General features: G+C 40.3%; 2 protein-coding genes across 9 annotated transcripts in view; one reads left to right on the top strand and one right to left on the bottom strand.

The window, feature by feature from the left end:
* Window positions 1–14,279, bottom strand: part of RUBCN (rubicon autophagy regulator) — a 71,663-nt gene extending 57,384 nt beyond the window's left edge. For 6 of the 8 annotated variants that reach the window (XM_037033652.1, XM_037033657.1, XM_037033655.1 and 3 more), the window contains exon 1: window positions 3,010–3,261. In XM_037033652.1, the coding sequence (XP_036889547.1) occupies window positions 3,010–3,089 (80 nt within the window). In that variant the 5' untranslated portion in view covers window positions 3,090–3,261. Of the gene's footprint in view, window positions 1–3,009; window positions 3,262–13,871; window positions 13,974–14,007 lie in introns of those variants that run through there. The other 2 variants (XM_037033659.1, XM_037033660.1) reach the window with 2 other exon arrangements.
* Window positions 14,280–14,462: 183 nt separating this feature from the next.
* Window positions 14,463–15,831, top strand: part of FYTTD1 (forty-two-three domain containing 1) — a 28,189-nt gene continuing 26,820 nt past the window's right edge. Inside the window, exon 1 of the mRNA XM_037033672.1 lies at window positions 14,463–14,689. Coding sequence (XP_036889567.1) covers window positions 14,584–14,689 — 106 coding nt within the window. The 5' untranslated portion in view covers window positions 14,463–14,583. The remainder of the gene's footprint in view (window positions 14,690–15,831) is intronic.

Genomic DNA, 15,831 nt, shown 5'->3' with positions numbered 1-15,831 from the left:
TCACTACACCAGGAAAACTGTACATGTAGCTGGGTTCTAAGCACAGAAGTAGTCTAGAGTAACAGAGCAATGTTAGAAGACCTATTTTTTAAAATTGTTTAGTACTTTCACCAGAAAAATCCCCCAAAAAAACTGGCACTTAAAAAACCCCTAGGAAAAGTGAAGTATCGTTCCTAAGCACCACAGCATTTTGCTACAGTGATAATCGGCTACGTGGAAAACAACAGAGGAAACTATGACATAGCTACACTCCAAGGACCAAGTTAAAAGCTAGGACAACACCCTGGTCCTCAGTGTGCTCAACTGAGATAGAAAAGCCATGGAAGGGGGAAGAAGAGACTATACCACTGCAAACAACAACAAAAAGAGCACACACCTACCTTATTTCAAGAAAAGTGGGGAGGGGACGGTAGCATTTTTTGCACTTAGTACACACCGGGCACTCTGTAAGGAACTTTATGCACATTATTTTATTGAATCCTCACAACTTACAAGTCAGGAAAGCATCATTCTTCCTTTGCAGACAGGATGAGCTAAGTTAGGCAGTAGAACTAGGATTCAAATGCAGGTCTATCTGGCCATATGGCTTATACATGTTTCACTATATCAACTGCATTCAGAAAACATACCGAAAAGTTGTATCCTTCATATATTAAAAGAATGCTATCTCATCAAGAAGGTTTCTGTGAAGTAGGTGGTTTATTGGCCACATACAGGTTAGCTTTGCAGTACCCCAGGTACAATTCCTCAATTCTCAGGCACAAGGTATGCATTGACCAGATGCCTATCTGGAGCTAAGGAGGTCATCAATGCCATGAAGCCCCACTAAATAACACATTTTGAGTTAACCAACAGAGAGTAGACTATCAACAACATGAGTGGCTTTATGGGAGTAATCCCACTGCTGAAATTAAGTTTTGACTAGAGTTCCTTGGTTAAGAGTCAGGCATGAATGAACAAACAAAGCAGAAACAGATGCATAGATATAGAGAACAAACTGAGGGTTGCCAATTGGGCGGGGTGTGGGGGACTGGGTGAAAAAGGTGAAGGGATTAAGAAATACAAATCGGTAGTTACAAAATAGTCATGGGGATTTAAGCATAGCATAAGGAATAGAGTCAATAATATTGTAATAACTATGTATGGTGCTTGATGGGTGCTAGAATTATCAAAGGGATCACTTCGTAAATTATATACTGTCTGACCACTATGCTGTACACCTGAAACTAATATAATACTGAATGTCAATTGGAATAAAAAAATCAATAAATATATAGTCAAGCATGGACAGAGTAACAGAAAGAAAAAGATACCTGCAAAGGAACTATCCTAGTGGCCTGAATAACAGGCAAAGAATGCTACAAAGTTCACTATCTCACAAATTTCTTTTTCACTATACATTACCAAAGTGAGAGACAGCATAGCATAGGTATGAAAAGAGCACACTCTGGAGCCAGATTGCCTGGGTTTGAATCCCAGTTCCATTAGAGATTCGTTGTATGACTTTAGGAAGTTATTTACCCTATGTTTCAGTTTTCTCATCTGTTTAATGGTTATAATAGAGTATCTCTCTCACCCTCTTGTTATGGGGATTAAATAAGGTAATATTTGTAAGGCTCTTAAACAGCTCTGGCAGGAGGTAAATAAATGTTTGTTAAATATATTAAGTAACAAACCCAGCTAGATGTCCAGCTAGATGGTGAGGAAATTTGAAATTGAATTTCCAACCCAATCTCTCCCACATAAACTGGTAAAGAAAAATGAAAATAACCCTAAGACTTGCTCAGAATTTATATGGGACCTCTTACACGAAGCATTCACAGACATCTGGAGGAAGAATAGATAGCCAAATATACACAAGCAGAAACTGAAACATGGAAAAGGGAAGTAAGATGTTCAGTTTCACTGAACACATCATTCATAGATCTCAGGCGGGAACCCCAATGTCCTGTCAGTCCCCAAGTTTTGTACAGCAGGCAACAAGCTGACTGTGAACATAAAAGAGGAGTCAGCCTTTAAAACAGTCAGGTCTTCACCCAGGCACATCTCATTAATTTTCTCAAAATTAAGTATTCTACCTCCAGTCTTTGGACCCCATAACTGTATCTGAATACTTTTAGAAGTCAAACAAGACCCCCTTAAGCCACATACTTGCTCTATCCTGCCACTACTGCTGATTAAGCCATTAAGATCAGAGTTATTAATGAAGCAAACCCTAAATATGGGAAGCACCTCTATTTAAGTTACCATTTAAAGTAGTTTTTAAAATCTTAAACCCTCTAATTTCTAGAAAGTATGAGATCAGTGACAATAGTTCCAGATAAATGAATGTGAAACTGCTTAGCTGCATTGTGAGGAAGGAGTGAAGGGTTTGAAAAGGAAAAGGACATGGCAGAGAGGTCCTGTCACTCTCTTGACAGGGATCCAGCATTGACAAAGGGCATGCACACAATTTCTAGTCTCACTGGCAAGTCAGCACCCCACACCACTGCCATTACAATCGTCCACTTTCATTCAAGGGCCCTCCTTCTCGCCTTCTTCCTCACACTCATCGCTGCTTACGCTTCTTTCTGGGCCACTCACAATGCTTCACCTTTGCTTCGAATTTTTACGTCAATCTTTGTAATTTTGGCTCGACTTGCTTGCTGTCACAGCTAGTTTCAGTCAGGGCTCCAACCCTGTTCCCTACTCCTATCTATAGACTCTGGCCTAGAAAATTTCACTACAGCACCCCTCAACAGCCACCTCTTCTCCAGCACCCACTTTTGCTCCCGCTGGCCTTAACATACCCTACTACCCTCTCTCACCCCAAGCCGGTTCCCTCCTCCACCCTATCCACGCCCTGCCCGTCCCTCCTCTCAGAATTTCTTCCCAAACAAATCGCCACGGCAGTTGCCTCACGTCTGCTGCACCCGGCACGTCTCCCCAAGCTCTCCGAGCCCTCCCAAGCCTCCCGGCGCTTCAGCTCACCCATCTGCCCACGACTCCCAGGCCCCCTTCCCAGCCTACCTGCTCTCCTCCGGCGGGCACTCCCCGCAGTCGCCAAGCTCCGTTCCCGCGCGCTCTGGCCCCATCCCCGGCTGCGACATGCCTCCTCTCTAAAGAGAAGCGTCCGGGCCGCTTCGCCCCTCAGGGTTCTCGGGTCGCCCCCAGGAACAGAGGAGAAACGCACGGCAGCAGGGCTCAGGGTAATGCACACGATCCGTGCCAGACAGCAGCGGTGGTGAATGCTGCCTCAGCTGCGGTTTCTATACCTGCCACCCCCACTTCCGGCTCCAAAAACTACAACTCCCAGAAAGCACTACAAAGGCCCGGTTGTTCCCGGCAAGGACCGTTCTATCCAATTGGAGGCCGCGCTCGCCTCGGATTTCGGGCTCTGGCGTCGTGCACTAGGGCGAAATTCCCCTCGCGCTTGCCTGTGGAGTCTTTACGGGTGTATACGCTTACGCACGGCTGTCTCTTTTCACCCTTGGACCCGAACTTGGTCGGAGGTCTGGACTAGGAAGTCCAATTTTGGTTAACCTCTCTTCACTTTATACTGGTTTTTAACTCTTGCTGTGTTTGGGGACCTCAAGCATTTTAAGTGTTTAAATTTGATGTAAAAACAAACATTGATTTGTTTTTCCACCCATTCATGTATTCATTGGTTGACTGCAGTACGTGTCCTGGCTGGGCCTCAAATTGGCACCTTTGAGTCTTGGGATCGACGCTCTAACCACGGAACTACACAGCCAAGGCCGACCTCAAGCATTTTAATGGAGAGCTCACAAGCTCGGAAGAGCACGGTTACTTTGGGATTACAAAGTACAGGAGGAAAAGGCTTTGGACAAAGGTTTCCTGGAAGACCGAGGATGAACAATTTTTCAGGATGCTTATAATTAGGGAGAAGAATGGAAGGGAAAGGGGAGAGAGCAGCACAGCACTAGTCTATAAGGAAGGGATTTAGGTTAACTCCATGAAAAAATAGTTACTGTATTATAAATAATTTATGACTCAGGAATTTTCAAACCTGAGATAACCTTTTTTTGTGAGTAAAAGTATAATCAAAGAGTTTCTTAATGCAAATTATGATTTCCAATTTCCATTTACATAAAAAATATTCTTTGTCCAAACTTTCTCATATTTTCCTAACAGACTTATACTTTTAAAGAAAGGAGCCATTTTGCCCTGACTCGTTTGACTCGGCTGGTTGAGCATCATCCCGTAAAGCAAAAGGTGGAAGTTGGATTCCCTGTGAGGGCTGAAGCTTGGCTTGCAGGTCTGGTACCTGTCAGGTGAAGGCAAGAGGCAACCAATCAATGTTTCTCTCACATGGATGTTTCTCTCCCTTTCTTTCTCAATTTCTTCCCCTCTCTCTACAAGTAAATACATAAAATCTTTTAAAAAATAAAAAGGAGCCATTTTAGTCATTGGGATTTCACCGACTTGTTTCTGCAAGTGTATGAACTTTCATTTTTGTCATACAGTATAATCCCAAATGATCTTAACATATATTTACATGAAAGTCAGTGAGCTTTATCTGGGAATTGCAGAACTAAAATTGTAATAGCCCTAGAAAACAGGACTTTCATCACATGACCAAGTCTGGGTTTACATGTATTTTCTTTAAAGCACTCAGTTATTAAACATGACAATAACCTACACCTGCCATGTATCCACCCCCCACCCATCCCTTTGCTTTCCCTCACCCCAGATAGCCATATTTTGAGTCTCTTATGATTCTACTGCTTCCATCTTTATATAGTTTTTTTGCATATAACTAAACTCCTAAGAAATACTGTTTTAAAAATTTATGTGTTTTAGCCCTGGCTGGTGTAGCTCAGTGGATTGAGCGCGAGCCTGCAAACCAAAGGGTCACGGTTCGATTCCCAGTCAGGGCACATGCTTGGCTTGTAGGTCAGTTCCCAGCAGGGGACTCATGAGATGCAACCACACATTGATATTTCTCTCCCTCTCTCGTTCCCTTCCCCTCTAAAGACAAATAAATAAAACCTTTAAAAAAGAAATAAAATATTAATTCATCAAGCAGTTGCTAAGGCTATTTCATTTATTGAATCCTGATACTATATATTTTTGCATATTTGACTTTTTTTTCATTTGGACCCCAGATGCACAAAATTGAATTAATCATAATCCTTGATTCTTTACATATTTTCATCATTTTCTATGCATGGCCAATTTTCACTTAGTTGATTATTTTAAATAACACTACAATTAGTTATGATTTTATAACTAATTTGATATTTATTTTTCTAATTAGTTATTTAAAAAACTGTGTACCTACAAACCCACTATTCCAAAAAAAAGCTAGAACAGACAATAACCCTATGACCTCACAATTCCACTTTTAGGTATGTACCCAAGAGAAACCCTTGCTTACATACAAGAGGAGACATGTAAAACAATATTCATAGCAGCACTGTTTATGATAGCAAAAATGTGGAAACAACCCAAATGCCTATCAGTTAAAGACAACATGAATAAACTGGTGTAGTCACACAATGGACTATTATAGAGCAGTCACAATTAATGAACTGTAGTGACATACAACAATATGACTAAATCTTGTCAATGTTGTATTAAGGGGAAAAAGTAGGCCCCAAAGAATAAATACAGTTTTCTACCCTTTATATAAAGTTAAAACACATACATTTAATTTATTTTTTAAAAGATTTTATTTATTTTTTTAGGGGAATGGAAGAAAAGACAGAGGGAGAGAAACATCATCAATGTGTGGTTGCGTCTCATGAGTCCCCTGCTGGGAACTGACCTACAAGCCAAGCATGTGCCCTGACTGGGAATTGAACCATGACCCTTTGGTTTGCAGGCTCGCGCTCAATCCACTGAGCCAGGGACAATGAATTAATATTTTAAAAGTCAAGAAACCTGAAGAAGTTTATTTGATCTTGATCAACTTACTTGTTTTGTTTTTAAAGATTTTAAAAAGTTACATGTCTACTTTTTACAGAGTGGGGAAGGGAGGGTGAAGGAGAGAAAGAAACATGGATGTGAGAGAGAAAATTAGTGGGCTGCCTCTCACCCATACCCAAATGGGAAACTGGGCCTGCAGCTCAGGCATTAAACCAGCAACCACGGACAACACCCAACCAACTGAGCCACACTCCTCAGGACAACCTATTTGTTCCATGATCACCAGGATGCTATTTTTATATAAATAACAGTAGGTCTTGCCCTGGCTGGTGTGGCTCAGTGGATTGAGTGTGGGAACCAAACAACCACGGTTCGATTCCCAGTCAGGGCACATGCCTGGGTTGCAGGCCAGTTCCCAGCAGGGGACACACAAGAGGCAACCATACATTGATATTTCTCTCCTTCTCTCCTTCCCTTCCCCTCTAAAGATAAATAAATAAAATATTTTTAAAAAACACAGTAGGTCCTAAAAAACCACTGGCAGAAAACCAATTTCACTCAAGAATCACTTACTCAAATAACAAAATTTTAAAAGCTCATTTTTTTTACTTATTTGTCAAAAACTTGGTTTTAAGAAAGTCTTCTTGAATATATCAGCAAATATCAATTATAGTCATGAATATGTTCTTTTTATCATTATACTCACTGCAATTATTTTTAGCAGCATTTTGGAAAATATTCAGATTTTGAAAGCTAAGGGATGTTTCCCACTGGCCAAGTACAATTTGACCATGATAACAATTTGACCATGATAATTCATGATACATAGACATATCTACATTATTCTCAAGTGCAAGTACAACCCTTACACTCTTCACCCCTTTGCTTTTCAGAAGAGAATTTCTGAACCCAAAATGAATCTGAATTTCTATGTAAACTTATATGTATATATTAATAAGTATATAAATAAATAAATAAATAGAAGAAGGAAGGAAGAAATGGGGGGAGGAAAATCTTTTTTTTTTTTTTACAATAAAAGTCAGGTAATGAAAGTAGAATGATTGTTAGAAAACCATTAGTTTATAGGCACCATAATAATAATTGATTCAGGCAAGAGTCATCAATAGATGCTAAAGCTATTAGTGAAATCTGAAATAGGATATTCATATAGTCTCAAACTGTCTTTCCACAATATAAATGGATACCTTTACAATAGAGAAATCTGCTGAATGTCACCTTAATATTGTGATTTAAGACTGCTAAGAAGACAAAAAGATACCATGTACTTCCCAAGGTTGAGTGCTCACAAGGACACTACATCACTTATCCTTGATAAAGTGGATAACCTAAATCAAATCACAGGGCAGCAATAAGACAAAACCAAACTGAAGGACAATCTATGCAAAAAATGCCTTCAATCTTCAAATATGTAAATATCATAAAAGATTAAGAAACGAAAACAAACTTTTTCAGTTTAAAGTAGACAAAAGAGGCAAGACAAAGAAAAGCAACATGTAAACCTGAATTGGATGTTAGACTGGGAAAATATATTGTTAAAAATGATAATAATTAGGAGAACTTGTGGTCAAGATGGAAGCGTAGGTGGAAACACTGTGCCCCCTCGCACGACTAAGTTTAAACACAACGAAGTTTTAGTAACAAAAACGCAGCCAAAACACAGAAAATTGAACTGTACGGAAGTCCAACAACAACAAACCATTCAGCCAGACCTCGTCACAACCCAACGACTGGGTCACCCCACTCTGGTGAACACCTAAGGCTCCGCTCCTCATACATAACAGGTACGAACAGACTGAAACATTATGGCTCAAGAATAACTCAAAGCCCCAGAGCCTATAATTTTAAGCAACCAAGAAATAGCCAACCTTTCAGATGCACAGTTCAAAACACTGGTGATCAGGATGCTCACAGAATTGGTTGATTTTAGTCACAAATTAGAGGAACAAATGAAGGCTAAACTAAGTGAAATGAAGGGAAATGCACAGGAAATCAATAGTGGTGGAAAGAAAACTGGGACTCAAATCAAGGGAGTAGACTAGAAGGAAGAGAAATGACCAAACAGAAAAGAATGAAGAAACAAGAATTCAAAAAAAATTAGGAGAGGCTTAGGAACCTCCAGGACATCTTTAAACGTTCCAACATCCGAACTATAGGGGTACCAGAATGGGAAGAGGAACAGCCACAAGTAGAAAACTTATTTGAACAAATAATAAAGGAGAACTTCCCCAATCTAGCAAGGGAAATAGATTTCCAGGAAATCCAGGAAGCTCAAAGAGTCCCAAATAAGTTAGACCCAAGAAGGAATACACCAAGGCACATCATAATTACATTAGCCAAGATGAAAATGAAGGAGAGAATCCTAGAAGCATCAAGAGATAAGGGGACAGGCATCTACAAAGAAGTTCCCATCAGACTCTCAGCTGATTTCTCAAAAGAGACCTTACAAGCAGAAAGGGGCTGGAAAGTATTCCAAGTCATGAAATCCAAAGACCTACATCCAAGATTGCTCTATCCAGCAAAGCTTTCATTTAGAATGGAAGGGCAGATAAAGTGCTTCTCAGATAAGGTCAAGTTCAAGGAGTTCATCATCACCAAGCCCTTATTATATGAAATGCTAAAGGGACTTATCTAAGAAAAAGAAGATAAAAAATATGAACAATGAAAGGACAGCAAGCTCATAGTTACTAATAACCACACCTAAAACAAAAGCAAACTCAGAGGACAGCTAGATCAGGAGCAGAACCATAGAAAAGGAGATCACATGGAGGGTTAGCAACAGGGGAGTGGGAGGAGAAGGGGGGAGAAGGTACAGAGAGTAAGTACCATAGATGGTGGGTAGAAAATAGACAAGAGGAGGGCAAGAATACTATGGGAAATACAGAATCTAAAGAACTTGTGACACATGGACATAAACTAAAGGGGGAGAATGGTGGGGGAGGGGTGTGCAGGGTGGAAGGGTTGAAGGGGGGAATAGGACAACTCTAATGGCATAATCAGTAAAATATATTTTAAAAATGGTAATAATTAGGATAATTGGCAAAATTTTCATATAGACTATATACATTAGAGGATAGAGTTGCATGTTAAATTCCCTAAACTTGATCATTTTAGCATGGTTGTGTAAAAGAATATCCTTAGAGAAATATTCTGTAGAATCATCATGTCTGCACCTTACTCTGAAATTGTCCAACAACAAATAGTATTAATTATAGATATACATCTATACATCGAGAAAGCAAATGTGGCAAAACTAATTATTATTTTTTTAAAGATTTTATTTATCTTTAGAGGGGAAGGGAAGGAGAGAGGGAGAGAAATATCAATGTATGGTTGCCTCTCGTGCGTCCCCTGCTGGGAACTGGCCTGCAACCCAGGCATGTGCCCTGACTGGGGATCGAACCTCGATGGTGTGGTTTGCAGGCCCGTGCTCAATCCACTGAGCTACACCAGCCAGGGCCAAAACTAATTATTAGTGAATCTTGGTGAAGGGTATGTGAGTACTGCACTATTGTTATCATGTTTCTTTAGATTTGAAAATAGCAAAAGATTTTTAAAATTCTTTTTAAAAATAGTATTATCTTAATATGTATCTTAACATGACTTGTTTTCTTGTTACTGCATCCTAATCAATAAAACCAAAATTTTAGTGTTTCAGATAGAACTTTCTTAGTTTATAATGATTAATTTTGAACATATTTTAAGTTAATGTTAGGTTTTTCCACAGTTTAGCATCTTTAAAAATCATTAGACAATTTTGCCATGACCAACTCACTGACTTTACCAGATTTACTGATTTACTGAAATTCCTTTTTTCTTTCGTTTAATAAAGTTTATAGCAGTTCATAAAGGATGAGTTGATTTTTGAAAGCTTTTGAAGCATTTTGCCAAGTTTTAATTGACTGGTTTCTATTTTGTCTTAACAGTTACATGTCTACCCCCTTGAAGCACTTAGTATTGGGTTCATTTATTCAATTATACAGTAAAGCTCATTGCCAGCCACAGGCAATACATACAACTCCACAATTTAGAAAGTTGCAATGAAAATCTTAAAAATCTTATTTCTGGACAGATCAAATCCTTAACACATTTGAAGAACATTCACCATGTCTCTGTCCCAGCTCCCTGCAACTCTAGAAGGGATCCTTTACTGAGGGAAAGGAAGAGAGAAGATTTAGTCCATCCAGCCTGGGCTCTTCATCCCAGAGCAGGGAGGCAGAGCGGCAAAGAGAGAAGCATAGGAGAAGGATAAATGCCTAAAGGCACCATGACTCTAGACTCTGGCTCTCCAGACCTTCCTAGATTACCAATTTATTAGCACAAATTGAGAATATATTTTTAAAAAGAAAAAAATTACATAAATAAGGAGAAATTGTGATTTATGTAAATTTGCATAGCTTCAGAAAATTCCACAATCAGTCCTTCAGTGAATTGGCCTAGAACCCTTAGTAGACAGGACTCCTACCCTGACCAGAGAAGACGAAGCCTAATAAGGAGTGAGCTAAAGGTTCAACCTCTGATTCCAGGGAAAATTCCCCTTTAGGTTCCCATGCTTACTCAGAGAAAAACTGATGATGGTCAGGAATTTGGGAGACCAGTAATGACTCCAGCTGTGCCTGTAACCCTGCCTGTCGTGTTCTGTGCTATATCACAGAACTGTAGCAATGTCTTGCAAATACTAGGAAATCAAACTTTGTTTCAGTAAATGAATGAATGAATACTGAAATAAAAAGGCAAAGACCAGAACAGCGAAAAAAGGTAAGAGCAAAGGAAAGGGCAACACAAAAGAGGAACAGGAAGTTATAAAACTGGCAAAGAAAAAGAAAACTGGCATCAGAAAACAATGAAAAAGGGGGTAGAATGAGAAGAATCAAGCACAGAAGAAAAACCTACATGCACATAGCTTAAGGGAGTTAAGTATAATAATAACAGCTATACCTAATATATATTATACATACAATGCAGTTGTATCCAACTCCCTTATTATACTAGTATAATACAGATTACATCAATATATGAATTCTAAAATCCTCATCTGAAATGCAAAGGAGTTGATACCAAAATCAGACAAAGACATTACAAGAGGAAATTATACACCAATATCACTCATGAAAAGAGAGACCATATACTTCACAAAACATTACCAAACCAAGTCCAGCAACATATAAAATGGATAATACACCATGTGCAAGTAGCTTTACCATAGAAATGCATGCTGGTTCAACATTTGAAAATCAGTCAGTGTAATTGACCACATTTATTCACTTAAAAAAGGAAAACCATGTGGGCATCTCAATAGATGCATAAAGAGCATTAGATAAAATTCAACATTCACCCATGATTAAAATTCAAGCAAACTATGAGTAGAAGGGAATTTCCTCAACCTGATAAAGGGCATCTACAAAAAAAATCTTACATCATGCTTAATGGTGAAAGACTGAATGGTTTTCCCCTGGGACTGGGAATGAGACAAAAATTTAGCAAATAAAAACTTATGAATCCCAGTTAAATGATGTCCACTTTCTCCACTCCTGTTAAACATGGTACTAGAATGCCCAGTAAGTGCATAAGGCAAGAAAAAGAATGCAAGGCATACAGATTGAAACAATTATGCTGAGTGAAATAATCCAGGTTAAAAAAGTATATACTGTATAATTCCACTTCTATAAAATTCTAGAAAATTCAAATTAATCTACAGCGACAGAAAACATATCAGTGGTTGCTTAGGTAGTGATTGGGGGAAAGGATTACAAAAGAGCACTGGAAAACTTTGGGGGGTGATGTTTATATTTATTATCCTGATCATGGTAGTATTTTCAAAGATAGGTATACTACACATCTGTATAAATTGCACACTTTAAATATGTCTTTTATTGTCCATTAACTATACCTCAATAAAGCTGAAAAAGGGAGGCTTAAAAGACATATCAAGGTAATCAAAATAGTTAAGGGTTATATATGTGAGACTCGTGCTTACCTTTGAAGAGAATGTAAATCTTTTGTGAAAAGAGATCCTGAACATATTAATCAAAAAGTATAATGTTGTTAAGGTTGCCAGATTAAGCCAATAAAAATGTAAGACTCCAGTTAAATTTGAATTTCAGATAAAGAATGAATAATTGCTTGGTGTAAATTATCCTAAATATTGCAGGCAACATAGTAAAAAAAATTGCTGTTTATATGAAACCTGTAACAAACTTATGCTACTAAATAATTGTTCATTGTTTATCTGAAATTCAAATTTAACTAGTCTGATATTTTATCTGGCAATCCTAGTTATTGTTTTACCTACAGTGCATGAACTGAAGCCTCTAAAAAGGGCAGCTACTTGAATTCTATGTTTTCTTTGACTTTTGTGAAGCTGCCCAACTACCATACTCCAGAAAAAGGTTGCATGCTTGGTGTCCAGCACAGTGCCTCATTCATAATGGGTGCTCAGAAAATATTTTTCTTCTGGAAGCTGTGTGAAGATGGAATCTGCATCCACCTTGCTCATCATTTTATCTGAGGGCCTATTACAATGCCTGGTGCTCAATGGATATATGATTAAATGAGTAGTTGCCTCTCATGCCCCAGACAATTTTAAGGTTGCACTTGAAGCTAGCTGATCTACTTCCTGGACAAGCCTGAGTTCTCATTTCTTGACTTATCTCCCTCTTCACTATTGCTGTGCGTGTCACGGGTTGCTGTTTTATTTTGTATTGTTTTATGTGTAACTGACCTATCTTTACCTATAATATCTGTTATTTCCTTGTTGTTCCCTTTGGAATTTGGGTGATTGTTCTAAGACTCTGAAACCCTCAGCCCTTGAAAAATCCAAAAGTCTGAAATGCAACAGCTAGGTTTGCTTGTGAAATATTGGGGCATGGTCCGTTTAGAGCTAAGGAGATTTGGGATGAGGCTCAATGCTGTGGAGGCAACCAGAATAGTGTTGGGAAGAATTTTGTATACATTTGAGTTTTTTATTATCTGTGCTGTAAGTACCTGACGTACAAAAATGCATCCAAACTCTAAATGCATTAATTTTCTTCCACAAAATTAAGAACTTAATCTAACATTCCTTCCTATAACCACAAACAGAGATTGTGGAAGCTATTTCTAGTAAAAGGATAGGGGAGAAAAACATCTTGTGCTTCGAAGGTTTTAGAACTGTAAGGAATCTTAGAAATAACTAAGTGTAACATATATTTAGTATAACTACTTCCTTGTACTGAAGATGAGTGGAGGCCCAGCCACTCTTCCAAGCTCACACAATGGTCACATGACTAAAGTGAGTAAAAAGAAATACAACTCAATAAAACCTAGGTCTCTCTCCTATTTTTATCTTTATAATCCAGTTTCCCTAGTTCTTACCAGTTGGGAGAGGGGTGGCAGCTGCAGCATGGAACAGAAGTAAAATCAAGTACGTTGTGCTAAGAGCATACCAGCTATTCTCCTTGACATGTGGAATGTTTTTCTTAGGTCTTCTTGAGTCCAAACGTTTTTTCCCCCACTAAAGTTTTTTGTACACCTTCATAGGTTTGTCCTTGCCTGATTCACTCTTTTTATGCGATTATATTTTTGTCCCAGGTAGAGAAAAATTAAGTACAGTCTATGTGGTTTTGAGATGTTTTAGGTCACTGGTTTGTTTCTATGCAAAAATACATTTTAGGAAGTGAAAAGAATGAAGGTGGCAGAGATTTCTAAATGGACAGAATACCCGCCCCTGTTTTTTTCTTAAATGCAAATATCTTAGGTAGTTTTAAGCTATTATGAGGATGATGTGACCTAAACACTTCCACATAACTGCAATTTCTCTGGAGGAGAAGGTAAGAGGAGAGGGAATATAACGTTTTGTAAATAGGAAAAAAGATATTATGCAAGCATTTATCAAATAGTAATATTTCCCTGTAGGGATGATTGGAAAGCAAACGAATCCTTTTATTAATTCCTAACGCAAATGAATTAGAGAATTATGTAGCCAAATAAGCAGAGGTACTTACCCATCTCTCTAGTGAAGATGAAGTCTTATTAACGTAGTGAGTACCCTCCTCAGTGTTTTGAGACTGCAGGTTGAGAAATGGTTCAGATACAGAAAACATTAGCATTTACTTTTATTGCTAGTGACGCACAAATTACCATTTCACCCTTTGCTTTGCGTCCAGACGCGACGATTCCGCATGCTGCAGGTAGAGTTGTTGGCCAGGGATAAGGGAGATGGGACGCTGTTCTGCAATCTTCTTTCACTGGGGTCTGTCCTGCCTCCGAGGCTGCATTGCAGTGGGGAATGAAAGATTCGTGTGTGCCAAAGCTTAGGGGCCTTTCTGTAACAGGAGAGACTCGAAGGACACGGAGGAACATGATCTCATTTAAGACATGTGATTCTGAGGTGCTCATGGTCCAGCATCCCCAAATTTGGGCGAAAAGGCAAACTGCTGAAACAACGGCCCTTGCATGAGCCCAGAGCAGCGAGTGCAATGTTTCCTCCTGTCCGACAGGGGCCGCTAGAAGCGAGTAGCCGGGTGGGGCCACTCTTGTCGGCCGCTGGTCTCTGTAGCCCCTCCCCCCGCCCGCAGCCGCGGGTGGGAGGGTGAGGGTCGAGCCAGCACGCGTGCGCGCTCCCTCGGTGCAGCTAGTCTGTGAGCGTGAGTGGGAGGTGGCAGGCCTCAGACTCCGGCCTTCTCTACTGACTGAAACAGCGAGACGTCTCCAACCATGAACCGGTTTGGTACCCGGTTAGCGGGAGCCTCGGCGACACCCCCGCCACCGCCGCCGAAATCCCGCAGTAATGAAAACCTCGACAAAATTGATATGTCTCTCGGTGAGGCGCTGAGTTGGATAGAGTTGGAGTGGGAGGAGGGTATAGGTGGGACCAAGTAACCCGGTTTGTGGGGGGAAGGGGCGGTTGGCTGCAGTTGTCAATCAAGGTTTTTTGTTGTTGTTTTGAGGGTGGGCGGAACCAAATGAGGGCCTCTGAGGACTTGGGGAGCGCTAGCTGGTGCGGAGTGCTAGGGTCGAGCCTGAGCGAGTCGAGCGCCCCCTCGGCCGGGCTGTGTATGAGGGGTGGCCTTTGGGACGGGTGGCGCTGCGGGCCCGAAGGTTTGGAGGGTCGAGGGGTGCATAACCTCTGTTCCCCCAGAGGGGCGCTACCACTTGCGGGTGAACCCCGGCTCTTTGTGAGGAAAATTCCTCTGGCTTCCCCTCCAGCGTGTTCCCTGTGGGCGTTATCCCGGGAGTGAGGGGAATGGTCCCACTAAGGCTTCCTTTCTGAGGAGTGCTCGGAGAGACCGGCTGGCTCTGGTTCGGGTAAAATCAGTCCTTCCAGAAAAGGGCTCTTTGGGCATTTTCTGTGCCCAGGCCGGGGGCCGAACCAGAAGTGTGGAGACGCCTCCGAGAGTTGGCGATACTGACGGGCGTCAGACCTCGCACCGTCGGGGCGGCAGCCGGGCATCGACCTCGGAGCGTTAGTCAGAAAGTATCGTTAAAATGGACTTCACCAGATAGTGCGCTACTAGGCAGTGACCAGAAAAAAAGAGTATTTCTTTATCCAGGCCTAGCTAATTAGAAAAGGAAAAAAAATAAAACAAAGGATAGATTTACATGGATAGATGCGAAGCCGGGTAATGTGGGGATTTAGCATGGATAAGAAGGGGTGGGGTGATTTGGTGATGATTATGTAAAAAGCAGGAGGATCCGGGGTTTAATTAAAAATTGAGACCTAGCACTACTGAGGTGCGAGTCTCTGTTTGGCTTAGCTGGTTGAAAAGGAATTCCCTTTTTGTCGGGATTCGAGTTACAGTATTAGGTGTGGTTTGCTCTTTCTGTGGACTACATTTTGGGGCATATTTGAAAAATACCTGATTAGTGGGTACAGAGGTGTACTTTTTCCAAGGACGGTATTTTTCTTTTGTTATGATTTATCTGCAGAGTTTTTAGTCAAAATCAAGAGTTCTTGGTTTCTAT

Source organism: Sturnira hondurensis, unplaced genomic scaffold, assembly GCF_014824575.4.
Source record: "Sturnira hondurensis isolate 20B ecotype Veracruz unplaced genomic scaffold, ASM1482457v3 Scaffold0021765, whole genome shotgun sequence".
Lineage (NCBI taxonomy): Eukaryota > Metazoa > Chordata > Mammalia > Chiroptera > Phyllostomidae > Sturnira > Sturnira hondurensis.
This window is presented reverse-complemented; position numbering and strand designations above follow the sequence as displayed.